This window comes from Hemitrygon akajei, chromosome 10 (assembly GCF_048418815.1).
Source record: "Hemitrygon akajei chromosome 10, sHemAka1.3, whole genome shotgun sequence".
NCBI lineage: Eukaryota > Metazoa > Chordata > Chondrichthyes > Myliobatiformes > Dasyatidae > Hemitrygon > Hemitrygon akajei.
Window position 1 is genome coordinate 427,818 of NC_133133.1, and position 25,409 is coordinate 453,226.

At 41.6% G+C, this 25,409-nt stretch overlaps 1 protein-coding gene across 1 annotated transcript in view; it reads right to left on the minus strand.

Annotated features, from left to right (window-relative positions):
* pabir2 (PABIR family member 2) overlaps positions 1-25,409 on the minus strand; it is a 148,848-nt gene that overhangs the window by 50,972 nt on the left and 72,467 nt on the right. The window contains exons 4-6 of the mRNA XM_073057732.1: positions 12,939-12,982; positions 8,622-8,676; positions 3,493-3,585 (exon numbers count right to left, since the gene is read on the minus strand). Coding sequence (XP_072913833.1) covers positions 3,493-3,585; positions 8,622-8,676; positions 12,939-12,982 — 192 coding nt within the window. The remainder of the gene's footprint in view (positions 1-3,492; positions 3,586-8,621; positions 8,677-12,938; positions 12,983-25,409) is intronic.

The following is a 25,409-nucleotide window of genomic DNA, read 5'->3' on the forward strand; positions in this document are numbered from 1 at the left end:
CAAATTTGCTAATGTTACTTTTAATCCCTTCATCTAAATCATTAATGTACATTGTAAATAGCTGCAGTCCCAGCACCAAGCCTTGCGGTACCCCACTAGTCACTGCCTGCCATTCTGAAAAGGACCCGTTAATTCATACTCTTTGCTTCCTGTCTGCCAACCAATTTTCTATCCATGTGTACCCCCAATACCATGTGCTTTAATTTTGCCCACTAATCTCCTATGTGGGACCTTATCAAAGGCTTTCTGAAAGTCCTGGTACACTACATCCACTGGTTCTCCCTGGTCCACTTTCATAGTTACATCTTCAAAAAATTCCAGAAGATTCGTCAAGCATGATTTCCCCTTCGTAAATCCATGCTGACTCGGACCGATCCTGTTACTGCTATCCAAATGTGCCGTTATTTCATCTTTTATAATTGACTCCAGCATCTTCCCCACCACTGATGTCAGGCTAACAGGTCTATAATTCCTTGTTTTCTCTCTCCCTCCTTTCTTAAAAAGTGGGATAACATTAGCTATCCTCCAATCTCAGGAACTGATCCTGAATCCATAGAACATTGGAAAATGATTACCAATGCGTCCACGATTTCTGGAGCCAGCTATATCGGACCCTGGTCAGACCCCACTTGGGAGTACTGTGCTCAATTCTGGCCGCCTCACTACAGGAAGGATGTAGAAACCATAGAGAGGGTGCACAGGAGATTTACAAGGATGTTGCCTGGATTGGGGAGCATGCCTTATGAGAACAGATTGAGTGAACTCAACCTTCTCTCCTTGGAGGGACAGATGATGAGAAGTGACCTGATAGAGGTGTACAAGTTAATGAGAGGCATTGATCGTGTGGATAGTCAGAGGCTTTTTCCCAGGGCTGAAATGGCTACCACGAAAGGGCATAGTTTTAAGGTGCTTGGAAGTAGGTACAGAGGAGATGTCAGGGGTAAGTTGTTTTTTTTTACACCTAATCTGCTAATTAAATTTGCCAATGACACGACATTGATTGGCCTAATCCCAAACAATAGCAATGTGGCTGTCGGGGAAGAAATAATCTCTGACACAGTGGTGTCAAGAAAACAACCTCTCCCTCAAAGTCGCAAAAACAAAAGAGCTGGTTGTGGATTACAGGAGGAATGGAGATAGGCTAACCCCTATTGACATCAATGGATCTGGGGTTGTGAGGGTGAACAGCTTTAAGTTCCTCGGCATCCACATCACCAAGGATCTCACGTGGTCTGTACACCTCAGTTGTGTGGTGAAAAAGGCACAACAGTGCCTCTTTCACCTCAAACAGTTGAGGTTTGGTATGGGCCCCCAAATCCTAAGAACTTTTTTTTTTGCAGGGGCACAATTGAGAGCATCCTGTCTGGCTGCATTACTACCTGGTATGGGAACTGTACCTCCTGTAATCATAGAATTCTGAAGAGAGTAGTGTGAACAGCCCAGCACATCTGTAGTTGTGAACTTCCCACTCTGCAGGATATTTATAGAGAGAGGTGTGTAAAAAGGGCCCAAAGGATCATTGGGGACTCAAATCACCCCAACCACAATCTATTCCAGCTGCTACCATCCGGCAATTGGTAGCGCAGCACAAAAGCCAGGACTAACAGGCTAACAGCTTCTTCCACCAGGCCTTCAGACTGATTAATTCACGCTGATTTGAGTGTATTTCTATGTTACATTGATTGTCCTATTTATTATAAACTAGACAACAGAGTGACCCATTGGGGCACACTTTGAGAGAAAGGTAGTGCAGTCTGATGTGAACCGAATGAACATTAAATTTTCCTGAATGCTATTGGTATTGCTTTGCTTTGGAAACTGAAGAAGATAATCCAGTATAATGAAGAAAGACGCATAGCAAGGCAAATATAGCTCCTCCTCGTTTAATGAAGGATACTTCTGATGGCAACATTCCTAGTTGATCTGCCACCCCTGTGCCTCTTGTAGTCATTCTGGAGACGTGCAGTCCTTTCATGCACCGCATCTTCATCTCTTCTGTTTGTTGTCTCTGATCTTGGAAACATGCATTTCTCAGCTCCTCTGTCTCTTCCTCTCTCATCTTTTTTGTCCTGACTCTTTGATCCTGGAGTCGTGCGGCACTGGCCTCATCCGATTCTTGTTCTCTCCCTCTCCTTACCGCTTCCCAACGATGTCTGGCATCAACTCTTGACCATAATGTCTCCCTTCTCTTTCCACATGGCATAATTAGGCTGACCATATTTTTTTTAATCCTAGTGCTGGATAGAAGATACGAAGCAGTAATACAAAAGGAAGCTGATTATTCTTGATGATGTGGTTGGTGCTCTCCTAAATGAACGTGATATAGTCACCGCTGTCTTTTGACTGCAGCAAGGGGTTTTATGGGTGTCTCGAAGTACGTCATTACGGGTTACGGGATGTTAGGTCATGCTTAAATTTAGAGAAGATCCGATGTTCAATTTCTGAATCTAGTCAAGACTTTTATACATTGTTGGGGCCATTTTTGAGTTACTTTCAAAACCTTTGATTTGTTGTAAAAGTACAGATGGTGGCTAATAATATATTTTATTATAAGGGTTTTTTTTTCCTTTTCGCTTGCTTTTCCTAACAGCTTTGGTAGTGGGTTTAGATTTTTTTTCTGTATAACAATATTATATTTCAATATTACAATTTAATTTAATTTTTATGAATATAGGGTTTTGCTATTGTAATTGTATTTTTAATACAATGTATTTGTTACTTTTTTTTTGACTTACAATATATATCTTCTTGCACTCTGTATTCCTTTATGCAGAAACTAATAAAAATATTGAAAGAGAAGTATGTCATTACAGTAAGATTTAATGACCTCTTATTGATGGGAGGCAGTTAGATCTGTCCCAACCCTGCACATGCTGATGGTGATTGGCAATATGTGACCGCTTGAAATAGAGCTGCCCGGCCCTGCCATTTAGCTCTGGTTGGTCGCACTGCTGAGACTGGTCGCGTTCATGCATCTCAGTGCCACATCCCGATTTCCATGATGGCGGATCGGCTCTCGGGTGAAAACAGGGCAGTTGATTTTGGCGAATGAACAATTTTATATGAATATATAACCCTGAACTTTGCCTGCATTCTGTAAGTTAGCGCGTTTTAAGTCGATGTAGCCAAAAAAGTGCCGCTGTAATGCACCATTTGCGCTAACTGGAGGTCACAAATAGACAGAGCATGAGAGTTTTAGTAGTATATAGATTACTATGATTGCACATTTAGACGGATACGTAACGTAAAGATTTTTAATCCTCAGGTATGTGACGGATGTAAGAAATAAAGTCAATTCATTTCAATTCACCGCAATGTACAGAAAACAGATTTTAGTTTCACAATGCCCAAGATGGCAAAGGGTCTGTGATCACCATCAGGTAACCCCAAACCAAGCTCTGCATCAGCAGCCTACAGTCGACCCACAGAAAATTGTACAAATGGCCTCACTTCCTGGATAACAGTGAGGGCCAGTTCAGTTACATCCCCTACCTTGCCGATGCCTCTGGTTGGTGAAGGAGCTGGTGAGACAGGAATGAAGTCAATGCGCTTGGGTGATGCGGACTTATCCAGGTCATTGTCACTCTGTGGAGAATAACACAAAATAATCCTGAAAAATAACAGCCTCAAGTGACACTCTATGTTCACGGCTTCATGGACAGTTCAGAAAACTTATGGCAAAGAAGCTGCTCCTAAAACATTGAGTGTGTGTCTTTAAGCTCCTATACCTCCTCTCTGATGGTAGTCATGAGGTTGCCAGAGCAGGAGAACATGAATATGTTGAAAGGTTGAATACTCCAGACTCACTTTCAAGGACTTGTTATAACTTGAGCTCCTAGTACTTATTTCATATATATGCACACTTCGTCTTTTTTGACACATTGATTGGTTGTCACTCTTTGTCTGTTTATAAGAACATAAGATAAAAGAACAGAATGAAGCTATTTGGCCCATCGACTCCGCTCTGCCATTTCATCATGGCTGATCCATTTTCCCTCTCAGCCTTAATCTACTACCTTCTCCCGGTATCCCTTCAAGCCCTGACTAATCAAGAATCGATCAACCTCTGTTTTAAATACCCAATGACTTGGCCTCCACAGCCGCCTCTGGCAACGAATTCCACAGATTCACTACTCCCTGGATAAAGAAATTCTTCCTCATCTCTGTTCTAAAAGGATCACCCTCTGTTCCGAGGCTGTGTTCTCTGGTCCTAGACTCTCCCACCACAGGAAACATCTCTCCACATCCACTCTAACAAGGTTTTCAACATTCAAAAGGTTTTAATGAGGTTACTCCTCATTCTTCTGAATTCCAGTGAAAACAGCTCCTGAGCCATCAAACACTCATCATATAACAAGCATTTCAATCTTGGAATCATTTTCATGAACCACATTTCTTAGATAAGGGGCCCAAACCTGCTCACAATGCTCCAAGTGATGCCTTACCAATGCTTTACAAAGCCTCAACATTACATCCTTGCTTTTATGTTCTAGTCCTCTTGAAATGAAAGCCAACATTGCATTTGCACAAGGACTCCCAGATCCCTTAGCAACCTCAGTGTTTTGTATTTTCTTTCCATTTAGAAAATAGTCGACCTTTTCATTTCTTCTACCAAAGTGCATGATCATACACTTCCTGACCTTGTATTCCATCTGCCATTTCTTTGTCCATTCCCCTAATCTAAATCCTTCCGTAGCCTCTCTACTTCCTCAAAATTACCTGTCCCTCCACCTATCTTCATATCGTCTATACACTTTGTAACAAAGACATCAATTCCATCATCCAAATCATTGACATGTAAGGTAAAAAGAATCATTCCCAACACAGACCCCTGTGGAACACCACTAGTCACCATCAGCCAACCAGAAAAGGCTCCCTTTATTCCACTCTTTGCCTCCTGCCAATCAGCCATTGCTTTATCCATGTAATACCATGGGCTCGTAGCTTGTTAAGCAGCCTTATGTGTGGCACCTTGTCAAAGGCCTGAAAATCCACATAAATAACATAGTGATTCTCCTTTGTCTGTCCTGCATGTACTTCTTCAAAGATTTACAACAAATTTATCAGGCAAGACTTTCCCTTGAGAAAACCATGCTGACTACAGCCTATTTTATCATGTGCCTCCAAGTACTCTGACACTTCATCCTTAAGATTCGACTCCAACATCTTCCAGGCCACTGAGGTCAGAGGAACTGGCCTATAATTTCCTCTCTTCTGCCTCTAACCCAACTTGAGTGACATTTGTAATTTTCCAATCTTCCGGAACCATTCCAGAATCTAGTGATTCTTGAACGATCATTATCAATGCCTCCACAATTTCTTCAACCACCTCTTTCAAAACTCTGGCGTGAACACCATCTGGTCCATGTGACTTATCTACCTTCAGAGCTTTCAGTTTCCAAAGAACCTTCTCTCTAGTTACGATAAATTCACACACTTCACGACCCCTGACACCTGGAAGTTCCACAATACTGCTAGTGTCTTCCACAGTGAAGACTGATGCAAAATACTCATTAATTTTGTCCGCTATTTTGTCGTCCCCCATTACTACCTCTCCAGTATAATTTTCCAGCTCTCCACTCTTGGTATCCACTCTCGCCTCTCTTTTACACTTTATGTATCTGAAGAAACTTCTGGTGTCCTCTTTAATATTATTGTCTAGCTTACTTTTATATTCCATCTTTACCTTCTTATTGACTTTTTTTTTTAGTTTCCTTCTGTTGGTTTTTAAAAGCTTCGCAATCCTCCAAATTCCCACTAATTTTTGTTCTATTTTTTCTTCTCCCTGTCTTCGATTTTCCTTGTCAGCCACTGTTACGTCATCCTCCCTTTAGACTACTACTTCTCTGGGATGTATAGATAGATAGATACTTTATTTATCCCAAAGGAAATTACAGTGTCTTTTAGAAGTAAGAAAGAAAGAATAACAAAAAGTTACCTCAAACAGTCTAACAGGAGGGGGTCATCACTTAGGTTGACTCATTATAGAGCCTAATGGGCCAGCGTAAAAATGACCTTTTATGGCACCTCTTTGGAGCAGCACAGTTGTCTTAGTCATCTACCTCTCCTATATCTATCTTATGCCTTCCAATTTGCTCCCAGAAACTCCAGCAATTGCTGTTCTGCCATCATCTCCACTAGTGTCCCCTTCCAGCCAACTTTTGCAATCCTCTTCACATCTGAGCCTCAGTGCCAGAGACCCTGTCACTGCAGCTCCTCTCTGGTAGGTCATTCCCTTGACAACATCCCTCTCTCTGACATTCTACTGCATCTCACTGAGAAACACAGCTATAATGTATAATTAGATTGCCTTGAAACTGAAACTCTCAGCTCTCATACAGTTAGACTGCCTCCACATTTAGAATGTACATACAGTACTTTCTCATTGGCAGACCAAGTTCCCATTCATCTGCAGCAACACACAAAATGCTGGAGGATACTCAGCAGGTCAGGCAGCATCTATAGAAATGAATGAACCATTAGACCATAAGACATAGGAGCAGAATTAGGCCATCTGGCCCATAGAGTCTGCTCCATCATTCAATCACAGCTGATCTTTTTTTTTTAAATCTCCTCCTCAACCCCAGTTCCTGGCGTTCTCCCCGTAAGCTTTGATGCCATGTCCAATCAAGAACCTATCAATCTCTGCCTTATATACATCCAACAACCTGGCCTCCACAGCTGCATATGGCAATAAATTCCACAAATTCACCACCCTTTGCTAAAGAAATTTCTCTGCATCTCTGTTTTGAAAGGGCACCCCCCTCTATCCTGAGGCTGTGCCCACTTGTCCTAGACTCTTCCATCATGGGAAACATCCTTTCCACATCTACTGTCTTCTGAATTCCATGAACAAACCTAGAGCTATCAAACGTTCCTCCTATGATAACCCTTTCATTCCTGGAATCATTCTTGTGAACCTCCTCTGGACCCTCTTCAATGCCAGCATATCTTCTCAAAGATGAGGGCCCCCAAACTATTCACAATACTCAAGGTAAAGCCTCACCAGTGCCTTATAAAGCCTCAGCATCACATCCTTGCTCTTGTATTCTAGATCTCTTGAAATGAATGCTGACATGGCATTTGCCTTCCTAACTCCCAACTCAACCAGTAAGTTAACCTTTAGGGTGCTCTGCACAAAGACTCCCAAGTCCCTCTGCATCTCAGGTTTTTGGATTTTCTCTCCGTTTCGAAAATAGTCTGCACATTTATTTCTACTACCAAAGTGCAAGGCCATGCATTTCCCAACATATTATTTCATTTGCCGTTCTCCTGCTCATTCTCCTAATTGGTCTAAATCTTTCTGCAGCCTACTTGTTTCCTCAATACTACCTGGCCCTCTACCAATCTTTGTATCATCTGCAAACTTGGCATCAAAGCATCTATTCCATTATCTAAATCATTTATATATAGCATAAAAAGAAGTGGTCCCAACACTGACCCCTGCAGAACACTGATATTATTTGCAAGCTTGCTTTCATATTTCACCTTTTTCCTCCTAATGAATCTTTTAGTTGCTCTCTGTAGGTTTTTAAAAACTTCCCAATCCTCTAACTTCCCACTAACTTTTGCTTTGTTGTATGCCCTCTCTTTTGCTTTTCCAATAGCTTTGACTTCTCTTAGCAGCCATGGTTTTACTATTTTACCATTTGAGTATTTCTTCATCTTTGGAATACACATGCCCTGCATGTTGCTCATTTTTCCCAGAAACACTCGCCATTGCTGCTCTGCTGACTTATCTGCCAGCAGCTCCTTCCAATTTACTTTGGCCAACTCCTCTCTCACACCACTGTAATTTCCCTTACTCCACTGAAATACTTACATCAGATTTTACTTTCTCCCTATCAAATTTCAAGTTAATCTCAACCATGTTGTGATCAGAGGGTTCCCAAAGGTTCTTTTACCTTAAAGCTCCCTAATTGCCTCCAGTTCATTACATAACACCCAATCCAGTATAGCTGATCCCCTTGAAGACTCAACGACAAACTGCGCTAAAAAGCCATCTCTTGGGTATTCAACAAACTCACTCTCTTGAGATCCATTACCAATCTGATTTTCCCCAATCGATCTGCATGTTAAAATCTCCAATGACGACCATATCATTGCCCTTTTGACACACCTTTTCTATTTCCTGTTGTAACCTGTGGTCTACCACCCAGCCACTGTTGGGAGGCCTGTATTTAACTGCCATCAATGGCCTTTTACCCTTTAATTCTCAGAATCATTCTTGTGAATCTCCTCTGGACCCTCTCTAAGGTCAGCACAACTTTTCTTAGATAAGGGACACAAAACTGCTTACAATACTCCAAATGCAGTCTCACCAATGCCTTATAAAGCCTCAGCACTACATCTTTGCTCTGATACTCTTTAACAGTACTACTGCTGACAAAGCTGTATTGACAACGATAGTGACAGCCTGAACACATAGGAGAATCTATTGCAAGGATTTAGTGAGGTTTATTCCTGTCTTAGTGAAGTTGATGTGTTCACAGCCCAACAATTAGTAGATGAGGGTCAGCAAAACGTGCATCAGGGCAACATGTGCAGACAAATCAAGGAACACATTGCTCTCAGGAAATCAGAAGTGACACAACCTCAAATAATTCAAATATTTCACTCACCAGGTTTAAGCTTTCTTCCCATGAAACACTCATCTGCATTGCTGCCTGCACTCCCCTGTTCACAAAACAAGACCAGAGTCAACTCACAATGTTAAAGACAAAATCAAAAGATTCTTTCAGTCTTTGCAGGACAGTGAAACAAAGTATGTTATATACAGCAGCAAAAATCAGCATCTTGAGGAGTTTTAAAGGCCAGATTGGATGCAGAGATAACAGTGCTGATCTCACTGACTGAGCAATATTCATAAAACCTCTTTGACTTCAAGCAACTGACTTGAAATAGTTCAACACTTTTCCAAAGAAAACTTATCAGGTGGAATATCCAGAAGTGGAGAACGACAGATTTTAACCAAAACCACATGCCAGAGAAATGACAAGGTACATCAACATTTGGCTGAGAAGTTGGAAGTCTGGGGTAATGACTGAAAGGAGTTCTATGACTGGAAGGCAGTTATTAGTCCTGTTCCTCAAGGCACGTACACCAAACTGCACAGGGGTGTTCATGGTGACACTTGGCTTTATGTAATATACTGCATATTGATTTCTATAGAACATAAAGAACACAGCACAGGAACAGGCCCATCAGCCCATCATGTCTATACCTAACCCATCAGAGGTACATCACGTGGTCTATTTTTCTCCAATGCCTGGAACAAATACTGCTGGAAGAAATCTGTGGAGGGAAATAATTGTGTTCCAGACCCTTCATCTGGACTGAAGAGAAGGGACAGAGAGTGAGAGATGAGGGGGAGATGTGGAGGAAAAACTAGGAGGTGATTGGCAGATGGAGAATGCGAGAGTGGAAACAGTGACTGAAAGAGATGATAGATGGAGCCTACAAAGGACTACAGATGGTGCTATTGGAGCATAATTAGGCCATTTGGCCCATCAAGTCTGCTCCGCTATTCAATCATGGCTTATCCTTTTTTCCCCTCCTCAGCCCCACTCCCAAGCCTTCTCCCCGTAATTTTTGCTGCCATGTCCAATCAAGAACCTATCAAACTCAGCCTTAAATACACCCAGTGACCTGACCTCCACAGATGCCTGTGGTAATAAATTCCACAAATTCACCATCCTCTCGCTAAAGAAGTTTCTTCGCAACTCTGTTTTAAATGCACGCTCCTCGATCCTGAGGCTGTGCCCTCTTGTCCTAGACTCCCCCACAAAGAGAAACTCCTTTTCCACATCCACTCTGTCAAGGCCTTTCAACAGTCATATTGTCACTGTTCTTTTCTGAGAGGAGGGAATTGGGGGATTTGATGTTATCACTTTTTTTGTATGCGGGAGGGTGTGGGGGGGGTTTGCAATCTGTTTCTTTTCTTTTCATGTCAGGGGAAAGGGAGTGATGGCTTTTCTTTTCAACAACTCCCATGGTATTTCTGTATATCATGACTATCTGGAGAAGATGAATATCAGAGTTGAACTGCACGTGCATACTTTGACAATAAAATGAACCTTTGAATCAATATTGAGCCGCCTTCTTTTTAAATGGTTCGCACTCTACTGGCTGACGTCACGCGCCTGTGCAGTCTGGCTGCTCGCTTCTCCTGAGAACTCAAAATGTCTTCCTGCTGGAAATCCTTAGGTACTCTCCTGCTGCCTTCTTGTTCCGAATCTAATACTAGAGGATACCCAAAATTTCTTCAGATACGTAAACTAGAGTGGTGAGAATTGATATCGGACCACTTGAAATTAATGCTGGAGAGGTAGCAATAGGGGACAAGGAACAGCAGATGAATTGAATAAGTATTTTAAATCAGTCTTCACTGTGGAAGACAATAGCAGCATGCTGAAAGTTCGAGCATATCAAGGACAGCATGTGAATTTGCCATTACTAGGGAGAAGGCTCATGGGAAACTGAAAGATCTAAAGGTAGATGTCACATGGACCAATTGGTGTACAATGCAGGGTTCTGAAAAAGGTGGGTGACGAGATGTGGAGGCATTAGTAATAATTTTTCAAGAACCACTAGAATCTGGAATGGTTCTGGAAGACTGGAAAATTGCAAATATCACTCCACATTTCAAGAAGTGAGAGATGTAGAAGAAAGTAGGCCAGTTAGTCTAAGCTTTGTGGTTGGGAAGATGCTGGACCCCAATTGTTAAGGATGTGGTTTCGGGGAACTTGGAGGCACATGATAAAATAGGCTGTAGCCAGCATGGTTTCCGTAAGGGAAAATCTTGCTTGACAAAGACCTTGGAATTCATTGAAGAGATAAGCAGGATTAGATAAAGGAGAAATAAGTGGATGTCATGGACTTGGGATTTTCAGAAGGCCTTTGACAAGGTGCCACACATGAGGCCGTTTAATACGTTACAAGCCCATGGTATTACAGGAAAGGTACTAGCATGGATAAAGTAGTAGCTAATTGGCAGGAGGAAAAAGAGTGGAAATAAAGGAGCATTCCTTTTCTGGTTGGATGCCTGTGACTACTGATGTTCCACAGAGATCTATGTTGGGACCGGATCTTTTTAAGTTAAATGTCAATGACTTGGACAACGGAATTGATGGCTTTGTTGCTAAGTTTGCGGACAATATGAAGAAAGGTGGAGGGGCAGGTAGCTTTGAGGAAGTACAGAGCCAACAAACTAGGAAAATGGGCAAAGAAGTGTCATATGAAATACAGTGTCAGGAAATGTATGGTCATGCACTTTGGTAGAAGAAATTAAAAGGTAGATTATTTTCTAAATGGAGAGATTTTTTAAAAACCTGAGGTTCAAGACAACTTGGGAGGCCTTGTGCAGGATTCCCTAAAGGTTAATTTGCAGGTTGAGTTGGTGGTGAGGAAGGCAAATACGACGTTACCATTCATTTCAAGAGGACTAGAATATAAAAGCAAGGATGTAATGTTGAAGCTTTGTAAAACACTGGTGAGGCCTAAATTGGAGTATTGTAAGCAGTTTTGGGCACTTTATCTTAGAAAGGATGTGACGACACTGGAGAGGGTTCAAAGGAGGCTCACAAAAATGATTCCAGGATCGAACAGCTTGTCATATTAAGTGCATTTGATGGCTTTAGGTCTGCATTCACTGGAATTTAGAAGAATAATGGAAATCTATTGAATGTAGATAGGCCTCGATAGAGTGGACGTGTGGAGGATATTTCCTATGGTGAGAGAGTCTAGGACCAAAGAACATAAGACAATAAGATACAGGAGCAGAAGTAGGCCATTTGGCCCATCGAGTCTGCTCCATCATTCAATCATGGGCTGATCCAGTTCTTCCAGTCATCCCCACTCCCCTGCTTTTACCCCATACCCGTTGATGCACTGGCTAATCAAGAATCTATCTATCTCTGCCTTAAATAAAGTAACATAGCCTCAGAATGGTGGTGCGTCCTTTTAGAACAGAGATGAGGAGGAATCTCTTTATCTGGAGAGTGGTGAATCTGTGGAAGTCGTTGCCACAGGCAGCTGTGGAGGCCAAGTCATTGGGTATATTTAAGGCAATGGTTGATAAATTCTTGATTGATCAGGGCATGAAGGGACATGGAAAGAAGGCAGGAGATTGGGGCTGAAAGGGAAAATGGATCAGCAATGATGAAATTGCAGAGTAGACTTGATGGGCCAAATGGTGTATTCTGCTTCTATTTCTTATGGTAAAAATAACATCCATTGTATTTTCCATTTCTGTTAAGATTTCTAGCAGCTGTTTTCCTCTGTAGTTCCAACTGTTTCTTCTATTCCTGATAGAACCAAAATATCTTCTGTTATCTAAACAATACGACTTCAGCTATTAGTCTACTGCCTGACCTGCTAATTGTCATTTAAGACATGGCATATCAAGGTAGGAGATAACACTGGAAATGAGTATAACACAGATTACACCAGTGTACCATGTACAATTGTGATCAGCACAGCATAAGGTGTGACCACACTGGCAAGGTTGGAGGAGGTTTAAGAAGCTGTGCAGAGACATGAACTATTGGACAAACCAGGGTTGTTTTCTTGCGAACAGAGGAGACTGAAGGTAGTAACAGATCTCCAGAGTTATGAGACGCCCCATTTGCCAACAACCAGGGCATAGATTTAATGTAATTCATAGAAATGTTTGAACTGAGAAAGGAAAATATCACCCAAAGAGGCTGCAAACAAGAGAGCCGAAGGGCCAGTTCCTGTGCTGTACTGGTGTGGTCTGAGAACTCATCCCCACATTGTAGCAGTAATTGAATAAAGATATGAAGAGCCTGGACCTGAGGGAACTTGTGTCAGCCAAAGGTATTAAACTACTTGTTCTCCTTTGACCAGTACAGGTGTGATAGGCTGCACACCCTACTTATATTTAAAGCTGCCTCTGATTAAACTTGCTAAAATCTTACCTCTCATGAGCTGTCTCTCTGTTCATGAGATCCATTCCTTCTTCCTATTTTGAAAAGAAAAGAACCCGGTTTGAAATACATGCCTCCTTGGTGAGCTTCCATTCACTACAGTGCAGAGTTTTAATTATACGTCACTTTAGAAAAGTTTCATCCGTCACAGAGAAACGTAACAAACACAGTTGGACACAATCTTTCTCAGACACATCTATGAAATACATAAAAACAACCTTTTGCTTGAGCGGGGTCAGTGAAATAAAAAAGTCACCATGTACTTAAAAAGGTAAAATATCAAGCACCTAATTTCTGGTAACTAGATGAATAATTTGCAAGTTTCAGCTTGTTGTAACAGACATTTTGCTTTTATTTTATTGCATCTAACTGCCCTCTGACCAACTTTTATTGCCTTATCTACATCAGTGTCCCCCATGAGGTATAGTTATGGTATATTTAAGACCTTTAGACATAAAATATAGGAACAGGGTTACACCATTTAGCCCTTCAAGTCTGCACCACCATTTATCATGACTGATCCAATTTCCCTCTCAGCCCCAATCTTTTGCCTTCTCCCATATTCCTTCAAGTCCTGACTAATCAAGAATCTATCAACCTCTGCCTTTAATATACATAAAGGTGGCTTCCACAGCTGCCAGTGGCAATGAATTCCACAGATTAACCACCAAAGATATTCCTCATCTCCATTCTAAAAGGATATCCCTCTATTCTGAGGCTGTGTCCTCTGGCTAGACTCTTCCACAATTTGAAACATCTTCTCCAGATCCACTCTATCAAGACCTTTCACCATTCGATAGGTTTCAATGAGGTCATCCCCTTATTCTTCTGAATTCTAGTGAATACAGGCCCAGAGACATCAAACCCTCTTCATATGATAAGCCATTCAATCCTAGATTCAATTTTGTGAACCTCATTTGAACCCTTTCAAGCACATCCTTTCTATGATGAGGCCACCAACTGCTCACAAGTGAGGCCTCTCCAACGCTTCATAAAGCCTCAATATCACATCCTTGCTTTTATATTCTAGTCCTCTTGCAATGAATGCTAACATCGCATTTGCCTTCCTCCCCACAGACTCAACCTGCAAATTAACCTTTAGGGAATTCAGCACGAGGACTCCAAAATCACTTTGCTCCTCAGTTTTTTCTATTTCTTCTCCATTTAGAAAATAGTCAACCTTTTAATTTCTTCTACAATAAGTACATAACATTTCCTGATTTCTGCCACTTCTTTGCCCATTCTCTTCATCTGTCCCAGTCCTTTTGTAGCTTCCCTACTTCCTCAAAACTACCTGTCCCTCCACCTATCTTCATATTATGTGCAAACTTTGCAACAAAGACATCAACTCCATCATCCAAATCACTGATACGTATTGCAAAAAGAAAATCCGTCCCAACACATAATCCTGTGGAACACCAATAGTCACCAGCAGCCAACCAGAAAAGGCTCACTTTATTACCACTCTTTGCCTCCTGCCAACAAGCCACTGCTTTATCCATGCTAGAATCTTTCTTGTAATACTATGGGCTTAAAGCCTGTTAAGCAGCCTCATGTGTGGCACCTTGTCAAAGGCCTTCTGAAAATCCAAGTACACAACATTAACCAATTCTCCTTTGTCTATCCTTCAGTAGAAAAGATATCTTCAAGCTTCAACATCTTTAGCTTCATTTTCCATTCCTCGGGTACTGGGGAGTCAACAAAATTGAATGACATTGCTGTTAACTTTCCCGATCCAGGAAACTGTCTCTCTTCCGGTTTTCTCACCCAAAAACTAAACATTAGGGTCAATGGGAAAAGGTGTGCCATCGGTAACCCATGTCTGAGGGTAACCTCTCTCACCAAGGTGTTCCTGACAATCACTGTCATCCTGTTTAACTATTCAGACAAAACTTTCTGCAGTTCAGGTCTCTCCAGCACTCCAGCAGGTAAGACAATAAGATATGGGAGCAGAATTAGGCTATTTGGCCCATCGAGTTTGCTTCTCCAATCAATCATGGCTGATCCCTTTAACTCCTCCCCAGCCGCCTTCCCGGCCTTCTTCCCATCACCTTTGATGCCGTGTCCAATCAAGTACCTATCAAGCTCTACCTTAAATACACCCAATGACCTGGCCTCCACAGCTGCTTATGGTATTAAATGCCACAAATTCACCACCTTCTGGCTAAAGAAATTTCTCCGCATTTCTGTTATAAATGGATGCCCCTCTATCCTAAGATAGAGCTGTGCCCTCTTGTCCTAAGATAGGGCTGTGCCCTCTTGTCCTAGACTCTCCCACCATGGGAAACATCCTTTCCACATCGACTCTGTCTAGGCATTTCAGCATTCAACATTCAATGAGATCCTCCCCCATCATACTAAATTCCAGCAAGTACAGACCCAGAGCTATCAAGCATTCCTCATATGATAACCTTTTCATTCCTGGAATCATCCTTGTGAACCTCCTCTCAACCCAAAACTGTTCACAATACTCAAGGTGAGGCCTCACTAGTGCCTTATAAATCCTCAGCATCACATCCTTGTTCTTGTATTCTACATCTTTTGAAATGAATGTTAACATTGCATTTGCCTTCCTTACCATTGATTCTACCTGAAAGTCAACCATTAGGGTGTTATGCAAAAAGACTCCCAAGTCCCTGTGCATCTCAAATTTTTGCATTTTCTCCCCGTTTAGAAAATAGTCTACACATTTATTTCTACTATCAAAGTGCATGACCATGCATTTTCCAACATTGTATTTCATTTGTTACTCTCTTGCCCATTCTCTTAAACTGTCCAAGTCCTTCTGCAACCTTCCTGTTTCCTCAACACTACCTACCCTTCCACCAATCTTCGTGTCATCTGCAAATCTGGCAACAAAACCATCTATTCCATCATAGATACATAGCATAAAAAGAACTGGTCCCAACACCAACACTTGCAGAACTTTTGTCATTGGCAGCAACCAGAAAAGGATCCATATCAATTTGTGTGATCTCCTCAAAGAATTCCAATCGATTCATCAAGCAAGATTTTCCCTTAAGGAAACCATGATGACTTTGCCCTTTCTTGTCCTGTGTCACCAAGTACTCCATAATCTCATTCTTAACAACTGATTCCAACATCTTCCCAATCTGAGGTCAGGCTAACTGGTCAATAACTTCCTTTCTGCTAAATTCCCCTTTCTTAAAGAGTGGAGTGACATTTGCAATTTTCCAGTCCTCGACACCATGCCAGAGTCTAATGATTTTTGAAAGATCATTGCTAAGTTCATCTGGTCCGAGTGACTTATGTATCCATAGGTCTTTCAGCTTTTTGAGCACCTTCTCCCTTGAAATAGTAATGACACACTTCTCTTCCCTCACACACTACATCTGGCACACTGCTAGCGTCCTCCACAGTGAACACTGTCGCAAAATGCTCATTTAGTTCATCTACCATCTTCTTGTCCCCTGTTATTATTTCTCCGGCCTCATTTTCTAGCAGTTCTATATCCACCCTCATCTCTTACTTTTTTTTTACTTGAAAAAAACTTTCACTATCCACTTTGATATTGTTTGCTAGCTTGCTTTCGTATTTCTTCTTTTCCCTCCTAATGATTCTTTCAGTTGTTTCCTGTAGGGTTTTAAAAGCTTCCCAATCCTCTTTCTTCCCACTAATTTTTGCTTTGTTGTATGCCCTCTCTTTTGCTTTTATATTAGCTTTGACTTCCCCTGTAAGCCACAATTGTACTATTCTCCCATTCGAGTATTTCTTAATTTCTGGAATACATCTATCCAGCATTTCCTAATTTTTCGCAGAAACCCATGCAATTACTGCTCTGCTGTCGTTCCTGTCAGCATCTCCTTCCGATATACTTCAGGCAACTCCTCTCTCATACCACTGTAATTTCCTTTACTCCACTGAAATACTGCTACATCAGACTTTACTTTCTCCCTATCAAATTTCAATGTGAACTCAATCATATTCTGGTCACTGTCTCTTAAGAGTTCTTTTAACTTAAGCTCCCTAATCACCTCCAGTTCATTACATAACATCCAATCTAGTATAGCTGATCCCCTAGTAGGCTCAACAACAAACTCTAAGCATGACTTATTCTTCGTGATCTTTTGTAGCATCCACCAGGAGGGCTTCGACAACGGGCATTCCAGGGAATTTCGGGTTTCCCATCACTAGCACCATCACAGGATGGAACACAACAGAATGGGATCAGGTGTACCATGGAGTTCCTCATTTATGCTAATCATCCTACATAGGAGGAACTTGCACCATCACAAAAGCAACTGTGACACCAGGTGAATGGCCAAGATTTTCAAAAAATTATCTCTATTTTCTCCTTGCATGCTCCCATGAGCCTTCTCACAACGGGAATATTTCTTCCCACAATAATGGAAGCTTCACCTTGTTCAACCAGATCCGGACTGACCAACACTAATGTTTCAAGGGTCTCAGCTACTCCAGCATCTGCTTCCGAAAACTGCAGCTTCTGAAAAGTAACCATCATATGGGTAATTGTCAGTACCAAGACCCCAAATTTCTAGGGACTGAGCAATATCAACAGCAAAAACACCAAATGCAAATATCGCTTGTAAAAGGATCTGTAGAGTACCTGAGAATCTATGTCAGGAATAGGGTTTTACACTTTAATGTTCCCCTTTGATACATTAATTAGAACATATTCGCTCTGTGACATCAGACCATTCCCTTACTGGGTCCCTCTGAAGTTTCCTGACTTCATTTTTTGTGTAAGCAACAGTTGGGTTACTTTCTTAAGGTCTTCCTGTCCATTGCACTCCAACTTAAAATGCCCATCCTGACCACAGTTGTAACTGAAAATACCAGTCGCTTCCTTCATCTAGAGGACCGTCACCAGCAGCCCTCTGCTTAGAATGTTGTACCAGTCGATCTGGTTTCTATTCGGACTTGTCATGTTGGGTGGCACCATTAACCAATGTCAGCCGACATACCTCGGCTTGCTGGTTTTTCACTGCACCCTGCAAAACTCCCATTTGTGTGGCATCAGGGGTCACTTCAGCAACAGAGGCTACTACTGAAGACTTTGCCCAACAAATGAGGGTCTGCTGCTTCTCCATCATAAGTTCGTCCTCGCTTACTTCTCCGATCAGCTCAACAAATGAGCGGGGTGGGTTTTATGAGTCATTCAAATACTTAAAGCAATCACGTCATGCAACAGCACACCCTTCACAACTTACCCCATCCTTAATAAATTTATCTCAGCTTGTTGAATGGCCTTTTTATGACACAAGCAATGCAGCTGTCTCTCTAGCCTGCAAATGTAAGCAGACAGCTTCAAAGAATCATAGAAATCTGCAGCATATTACAGGCTCTTTGGCCCACAACCTTGTGCCGACCATGTAACCTTCTCTAGAAGCTGCCTAGAATTTCCCTACCGCATAGCCCCAAAAGACACTATCGTATCCGCTTCTACCACTGTAACTGGCAGTGTATTCCACACACGCACCTCTCTTGTACCTACCACCCTTATACATACCTCCTTGACATCCCCCTTGTACCTACTTCCAAGCACCTTAAGACTATGCCCCCTCATGTTAGCCATCTCAACCCTGGGAAAAAGCTTCTGGCTATCCACACTATCAATGCCCCTCACCATTTTATACACCTCTATCAGGTCATCTCTCATCCTCCTTCGCTCCAAGGAGAAAAGGCCAAGTTCATTCAACCTATTCTCATAAGACATACTTTCCAATCCAGGGAACATCCTTGTAAATCTCATCTGCACTCTATAGTATCCACATCCTTCCTGCAGTGAGGTGACCAGAACTGAACACAGTACTCCAAGTGGGGTCCGACCAAGGTCTTGTATAGCTGTAAACATTACCTCTCGGCTCTTGAAATCAATCTCATTGTTGATGACGGCCATCACACCATAAGCCTTCTTAACAACACTGTCAATCTGTGCAGCAACTTTGAGTGTCCTATGGACATGGACCCCAAGATCTCACTGATCCTCCACACTGCCAAGAGACTTACCATTAATACTATGTTCTGCCATCATACTGAATGAACAACTTCACATTTATCTGGGTTGAACTCCATCTGCCACCTCAGCCCAGTTCTGCATCCTATCGATATTGCTCTGACAACCCTCCAGACTATCCACAACATCCCCAACTTTTGTGTCATCAGCAAACTTACTAACTCTCCCTTCTACTTCCTTATAGAGGTAATTTATGTAAATCACAGGAGGGGGGCAAGAATCCCAGGACAGATCCCTGCAGAACACCACTGGACACCGATTTTCATGCAGAATACAAACCATCTACAACCACCCTTTGCCTTCTGTGGGCAAGCCAATTCTGGATCCAAAAAGCAAGGTATCCTTGGACCCCGATGCCTCATTACTTTCTGAATGAGCCTTGCATGGGGAACCTTATCAAATGCCTTACTGAAATCCATATATACTACATCCACTGCTCTACCTTCAATGTGTTTTGTTACATCCTCAAATAATTGAATCAGGCTTGTAAGGCACGACCTGCCCCTGACAAAGCTGTGCTGACCATCCCTAATCAGATTACTCCTCTCAAAATGCTCATACATCTTCCCTCTCAGGATCTTCTCCAACAACTTGCCCACCACTGAAGTAAGACTCACTGGTCTATAATTTCCTGGGTTATCTCTACTCACTTTCTTGAACAAGGGAACAACATTTGCAACCTTCCAATCCTCTGGTACTTCTCCTGTTCCTATTAATGATGCAAAGATCATCACAAAGGCTCAGCAATCTCCTCCCTTGCTTCCCACAGCAGCCTGCGTATAACTCAAGTCAAGTCAAGTCACTTTTTATTGTCATTTTGATCATAACTGCTGGTACAGCACACAATAAAAACCAGACATTTTTCAGGACCATGGTGCTACATGAAACAATATAAAAACTACACTGAAACTACATAAAACAACTCAAAAACTACACTAGACTACAGACGTACACAGGACTGCATAAGGTGCACAAAACAGTGCAGGCAGTAGAATAAACACAATAGGCACAGTAGAGGGCAGTAGGTTGGTGTCAGTCTAGGCTCTGGGTATTGAAGAGTCTGATGGCTTACACAATCTGGTCGTGACAGCCCAAAAGCTTCGGTGCCTTTTGCCAGATGGATGAAGGGAGAAGAGATTGTATGAGGGATACGTGGGGTCCTTCATACCCTAACCCTAATGCAAGGGGGGGGGGGGGCAGGGATAGATAGATAGATAGATAGATAAATAAATAAATAGAGGATGAGGTAAGAAGGGGAGGGGCGCACAAATGGAAATTAGAGAAATCAATGTTCATTCCATCAGGTTGTAGGTTACCCAGACGGAATATAAGGTGTTGTTCCTCCAACCTGAGTGTGGCTTCATCTTGACAGTAGAGAAGGCCATGGATAGACATATCAGAATGGGAATCGGACGTGGAATTAAAATGTGTGGCCACTGGGAGATCCTTTTACCCTTGCAGTTTCTTAACTCAACTCACAGGGATTTAACATCTTCCGATCCTATGTCACAACTTTCTACTGATTTGATGCCATTCTTTACCAGCAGAATCTCACCAGCCCCTCTGTCTACCTTCCTATCCCTCCAATACAACATGTAACAATGGACATAACATTTTCTTCCCTTCTTAACTAGATTGTCTACATCCTTTGTACATACACCATGATTCTTTTATCCTACTATCCTTTTCCCTGCCTCCTTGCATTAGACTCATCTCAAACCATCTGCCTGAGTGCATCTTTTATCATCTACCTATCCTTCCTCAAAAACTCCCTACAAGCTGTCTCTACTTATGCGTCAACTGCCCCATCCTCTGCTTCTTCATTTCGGTTCCCATACCCCTGCAAATCTAGTTTAAACCCTCCCCAATAGCATAAGCAAACCTCTCTCCCAGGATATTGGTTCCCCTCCAGTTCAAGTGCAACCCTATCCTAGTTGTACAGGTCACTCCTTCCCCAGAAAAGGTTCCAATGAAACCCTGCCCCCTTCACCATCTTCTCAGCTACTCATTCCTCTGCGCTATCTTCCTGGTCCTTACCTTCCCCAGCTCGTGGAACCGGGAGTAATCCAGAGATTACCACCTTGGAGATCCTGCTCTTCAACCTCCTTCCTAACTCCCTATATTTGCTGCACAGGACCTCTACCGCTCTCCTGCCAACGTAATTGGTACCACCATGTAACATAATCTCCAGCTGCTCACCCTCCCATTTAAGAATATTCTGCAATCGCTCAGAGACATCCTGGACCCCAGCACCCGGGAGGCAACACTATCTTGGCATCTCTTTTTGCTGCTTCAGAATCTCCTATCTGTCCCCCTAACTATCGAGACCCCTATGACTATTGCTCCACCTGACTTCACCCTACCCTTCTGAGGCTCAGAGCTGACCACAGTGCTATTGGTCTGGCTGCTGCTGCCTTGCCCAGATAGTTCATCCCCCTCAGCAGTATCTGTGGCTGAGGAGAATGGCCAGAGGGAGACCCTGCACTGACTTCCTTCTCCCTTTACCTCTCTGTTCACCTGTCTACTCCCCAAATTGGAGTTTTTCTTTTTTTTTTAATTAGTTTTTTTATACATTTTCTACATAGCTACAGATAAAAAAATCCCAGATCAAAATGAACATTAATACAGTGCAAAAATACAAAGAAATACAATTGAGAACGCACCCAAACTGAAGACATGTAAAATTAGTATCCTCCCCAAGCCCCGCAACAAAAAAAATTCCAGACCAACCACAACACAATATAGAGAATATAAATCAGGACAATCAAACCCCCAAAACTGTAAATATACTTAGCAACAAAAGATATTAATGCCTACTATCAACAAAAAAAAAGGAGCTGAAAGCAAGGGACCGAAAAAAAACCTTAGTCAAGAGGAAGGTTATGAAAGTACTCAATAAAAGGTCCCCATACCTTATGGAACTTTAAATCCGAATTAAGGACTGAATAATGAATTTTTTCAAGGTCTAAGCAGGACATAATATCATTAAGCCATTGAACATGCATGGGCGGGGCAACATCCCTCCATCTAAGGAGGATTAAACGTCTACAAACTGCCAACACAGATGCCTTGTGCAGGAAGGCACAGAGTCGACTGTACTTCCTTAGAAGGTTGGCATCATTCAATGTCTGCAGTGAGATGCTGATGATGTTCTATAGGTCAGTTGTTGAGAGCGCCCTCTTCTTTGTGGTGGCGTGTTGGGGAGGAAGCATTAAGAAGAAGGACGCCTCACGTCTTAATAAGCTGATAAGGAAGGCGGGCTCTGTCGTGGGCAAAGTACTGGAGAGTTTAACATCGGTAGCTGAGCGAAGGGCGCTGAGTAGGCTACGGTCAATTATGGAAAACCCTGAACATCCTCTACATAGCACCATCCAGAGACAGAGAAGCAGTTTCAGCGACAGGTTACTGTCGATGCAATGCTCCTCAGACAGGATGAAGAGGTCAATACTCCCCAATGCCATTAGGCTTTACAATTCAACTGCCAGGACTTAAGAACTTTTTTTTTTTAAAGCTATTATTAATGCTTTTTGAGTTAGTGATTTAGATGCATATCATATTATTACTGAGTTAAGTATTGTATGTACAACAAGTGTATGGGACATTGGAAAAAATGTTGAATTTCCCCATGGGGATGAATAAAGTATCTATCTATCTATCTATCTATCTAGCCAGGAGAGAGGCAAAAGATAATATTCGACACTTAGTCGAACTCAGACGTAAATCTGTCTCACCCCAGAAACCGAACAAAGCAATTAAAGGGTTAGGTTCTAGGTGGTGATTCAGAATATGCGATGACGTTATGAAGACATCTTTCCAAAATTTCTCCAAGCTAGGACAAAGCCAGTACGTATGAATGAGAGAGGCCTCGCCCCTTTTGCATTTATCACAAAGCGGACTGATGTTAGGGTAAAATCGAGATAATTTAGATTTAGACATATGGGCTCTATGAACAATCTTAAGCTGTAAAAGGCAATGGCGAGCACAAAGAGAGGCTGAATTAACCAATTTGAGAATCAAGTCCCAAGCCTCATCAGATAAGGAGGTATTTAAATCATGCTCCCATGCCATTTTAATTTTATCCACAGGGGCACGTCGTAAGGCTGCTAATTTATCACGAATAAATGATATTAAACCTTTACCTAGTGGATTAATAGAAAGAAATCCATAACATTTTTCTCAGGCATTTCAGGGAAGTTAGGAATTAAAGGAGTAATAAAGTGTCTAATTTGGAGATATCTGAAAAAATGAGCATTGGGCAGATTGAACTTAGCAGAGAGCTGTTGAAAAGAAGCGAAGCGATTATCAATAAAAAGATCTTCAAAATGTCTAATGCCCTTCCTATACCAATCATGGAATGCTGAGTCATACGTAGTAGGTAAAAAAAGGTGATTATGTAAGATAGGGCTAGAAAAGGAAAAACCATGGAAACCATAAAACTTCCTAAACTGAGCCCATATATGCAAAGTGTGTCTAACAAGAGGATTAACTATTAATCTGGACAAACTACTACGGAGTACAGAGCCAAGAAGTGCAGAGATAGATAATTCATTAGTGGAGCTCAACTCCATTGCCACCAAAATAGGGCACTCAGGTTGGCCATGAAAAAAAGACCAAAAGGTAGCACAATGTATATTGGCTGCCCAATAATATAAACGAAAGTTAGGTAAAGCCATGCCACCCTCCTTTTTAGATTTTTGGAGATAACCTTTATTAATTCTAGAGCGCTTATTCTTCCACAGATATGACAAAATAAGAGTCTAAGGAATCAAAAAAAGATTTAGGAATAAAAATTGGGATTGATTGAAATAAATATAAAAGTTTAGGGAGAACATACATTTTAACAACATTAATACGACCTACCAAAGACATAGAAAGAGGTGACCATTGTAACAGATGCTGTTTAATAGTATATGAAAGATTGGCAAAATTTTCACGAAAGAGATCTTTAAACTTCCTTGTGACTGTAATCCCAAGATAAATAAATTGATTATGAACTACTTTAAAAGGGAGATCACAAAATGTTAATTCTTGTGCTTCTTTATTGATTGGGAAAAGTTCGCTCTTATGTAAATTAAGTTTATATCCAGAGAGCTGGCTAAACTGGTCAAGAAGTGAAAACATTGGAGGTAAGGATGTAGACGGATTTGAAAGAAAAAGTAATAAGTCATCGGCATAAAGAGAAACTTTATGCTCAACACCCCCTCTCCAAATCCCGGTCAGTTCAGGACAATTTCGAAATGCTATCGCCAAGGGTTCTATAGCCAAATCAAAGAGAAAGGGACTTAAAGGGCATCCTGGCGGGTGCCACGTTTGAGGTTAAATAACTGGGATTTCTGGAAATTAGTTAAAACGGAGGCAGTAGGACACAAATACAGCAATTTGATCCAAGAGATAAAACTTTGACCGAAGTCAAATTTTTCTAAAACTGCAAAAAGGTAGTTCCACTCTATACGATCAAATGCTTTCTCCGCATCGAGGGAAATAACACATTCAGGAATCCCAGTTGGAGGTGATTATAAAATGTTAAATAGGTGATGCATGTTAAAAAAAGGGAGACGGTTTTTAATAAAACCAGTTTGGTCATCGGAAATAATAGAGGGAATAACAGTCTCTAATCTATAAGCCAAGACTTTAGCCAAGATTTTAACATCAACATTAAGCAAAGAAATCGGCCTATACGAGGAACACTCTGTTGGGTCTTTACCCTTTTTTAATAAAAGAATAATAGATGCCTCATTAAAGGAGGGTGGCAATTGGCCACACCTAAACGAGTCAGATAATACTGAGAGTAACTGAGGAGAGAGAAGTGAAGAGAATGATTTATAAAATTCTACGGGGAACCCATCAGGTCCAGGAGATTTCCCTGAAGACAATGCAAAAATTGCAAAAGATATTTCTTCTGATGATATAGGCGCATTAAGTTTGGCTTTAAAATCAGATGAAAGCGAAGGAATATTCAGATTATTTAAAAAGTGGTCAACAGAGATATTGTCATTCAAAGATTCAGAGGAATAAAGTCGAGAGTAGAAATTCTTAAATGCGTCATTGATTTCTAGGTGATCCGATGTAAGGTCACCATTCTCCTTCTGGATCTTTGTAAAATGTTGTTTGGCTTTGGAACGCCTCAACTAATTGGCTAGAAATTTACCAGATTTGCCGCCATGGATATAAAAGCGACTCTTACTTTCAAGAAGTTGGCGTTCGACAGGTTGAGTAGACAGGAGGTTAAATTTAGCTTGAAGTTCTACACGCTTCTTGTATAGTTCAGGGTTCTTAGTTTGAGCATACAGTTGATCCAAATCTTTAATCTGATTAATGAGGTCTGATTGATCTGCACAGGACTTTCTATTAAGATTTGCTGTATAGGAGATTATTTGGCCCCTCAAATATGCTTTCATGGCATCCCAGACAATCTGGGATGACACTTCAGGTGATGTATTGGTGTTAAAATAAAAGGTTATCTG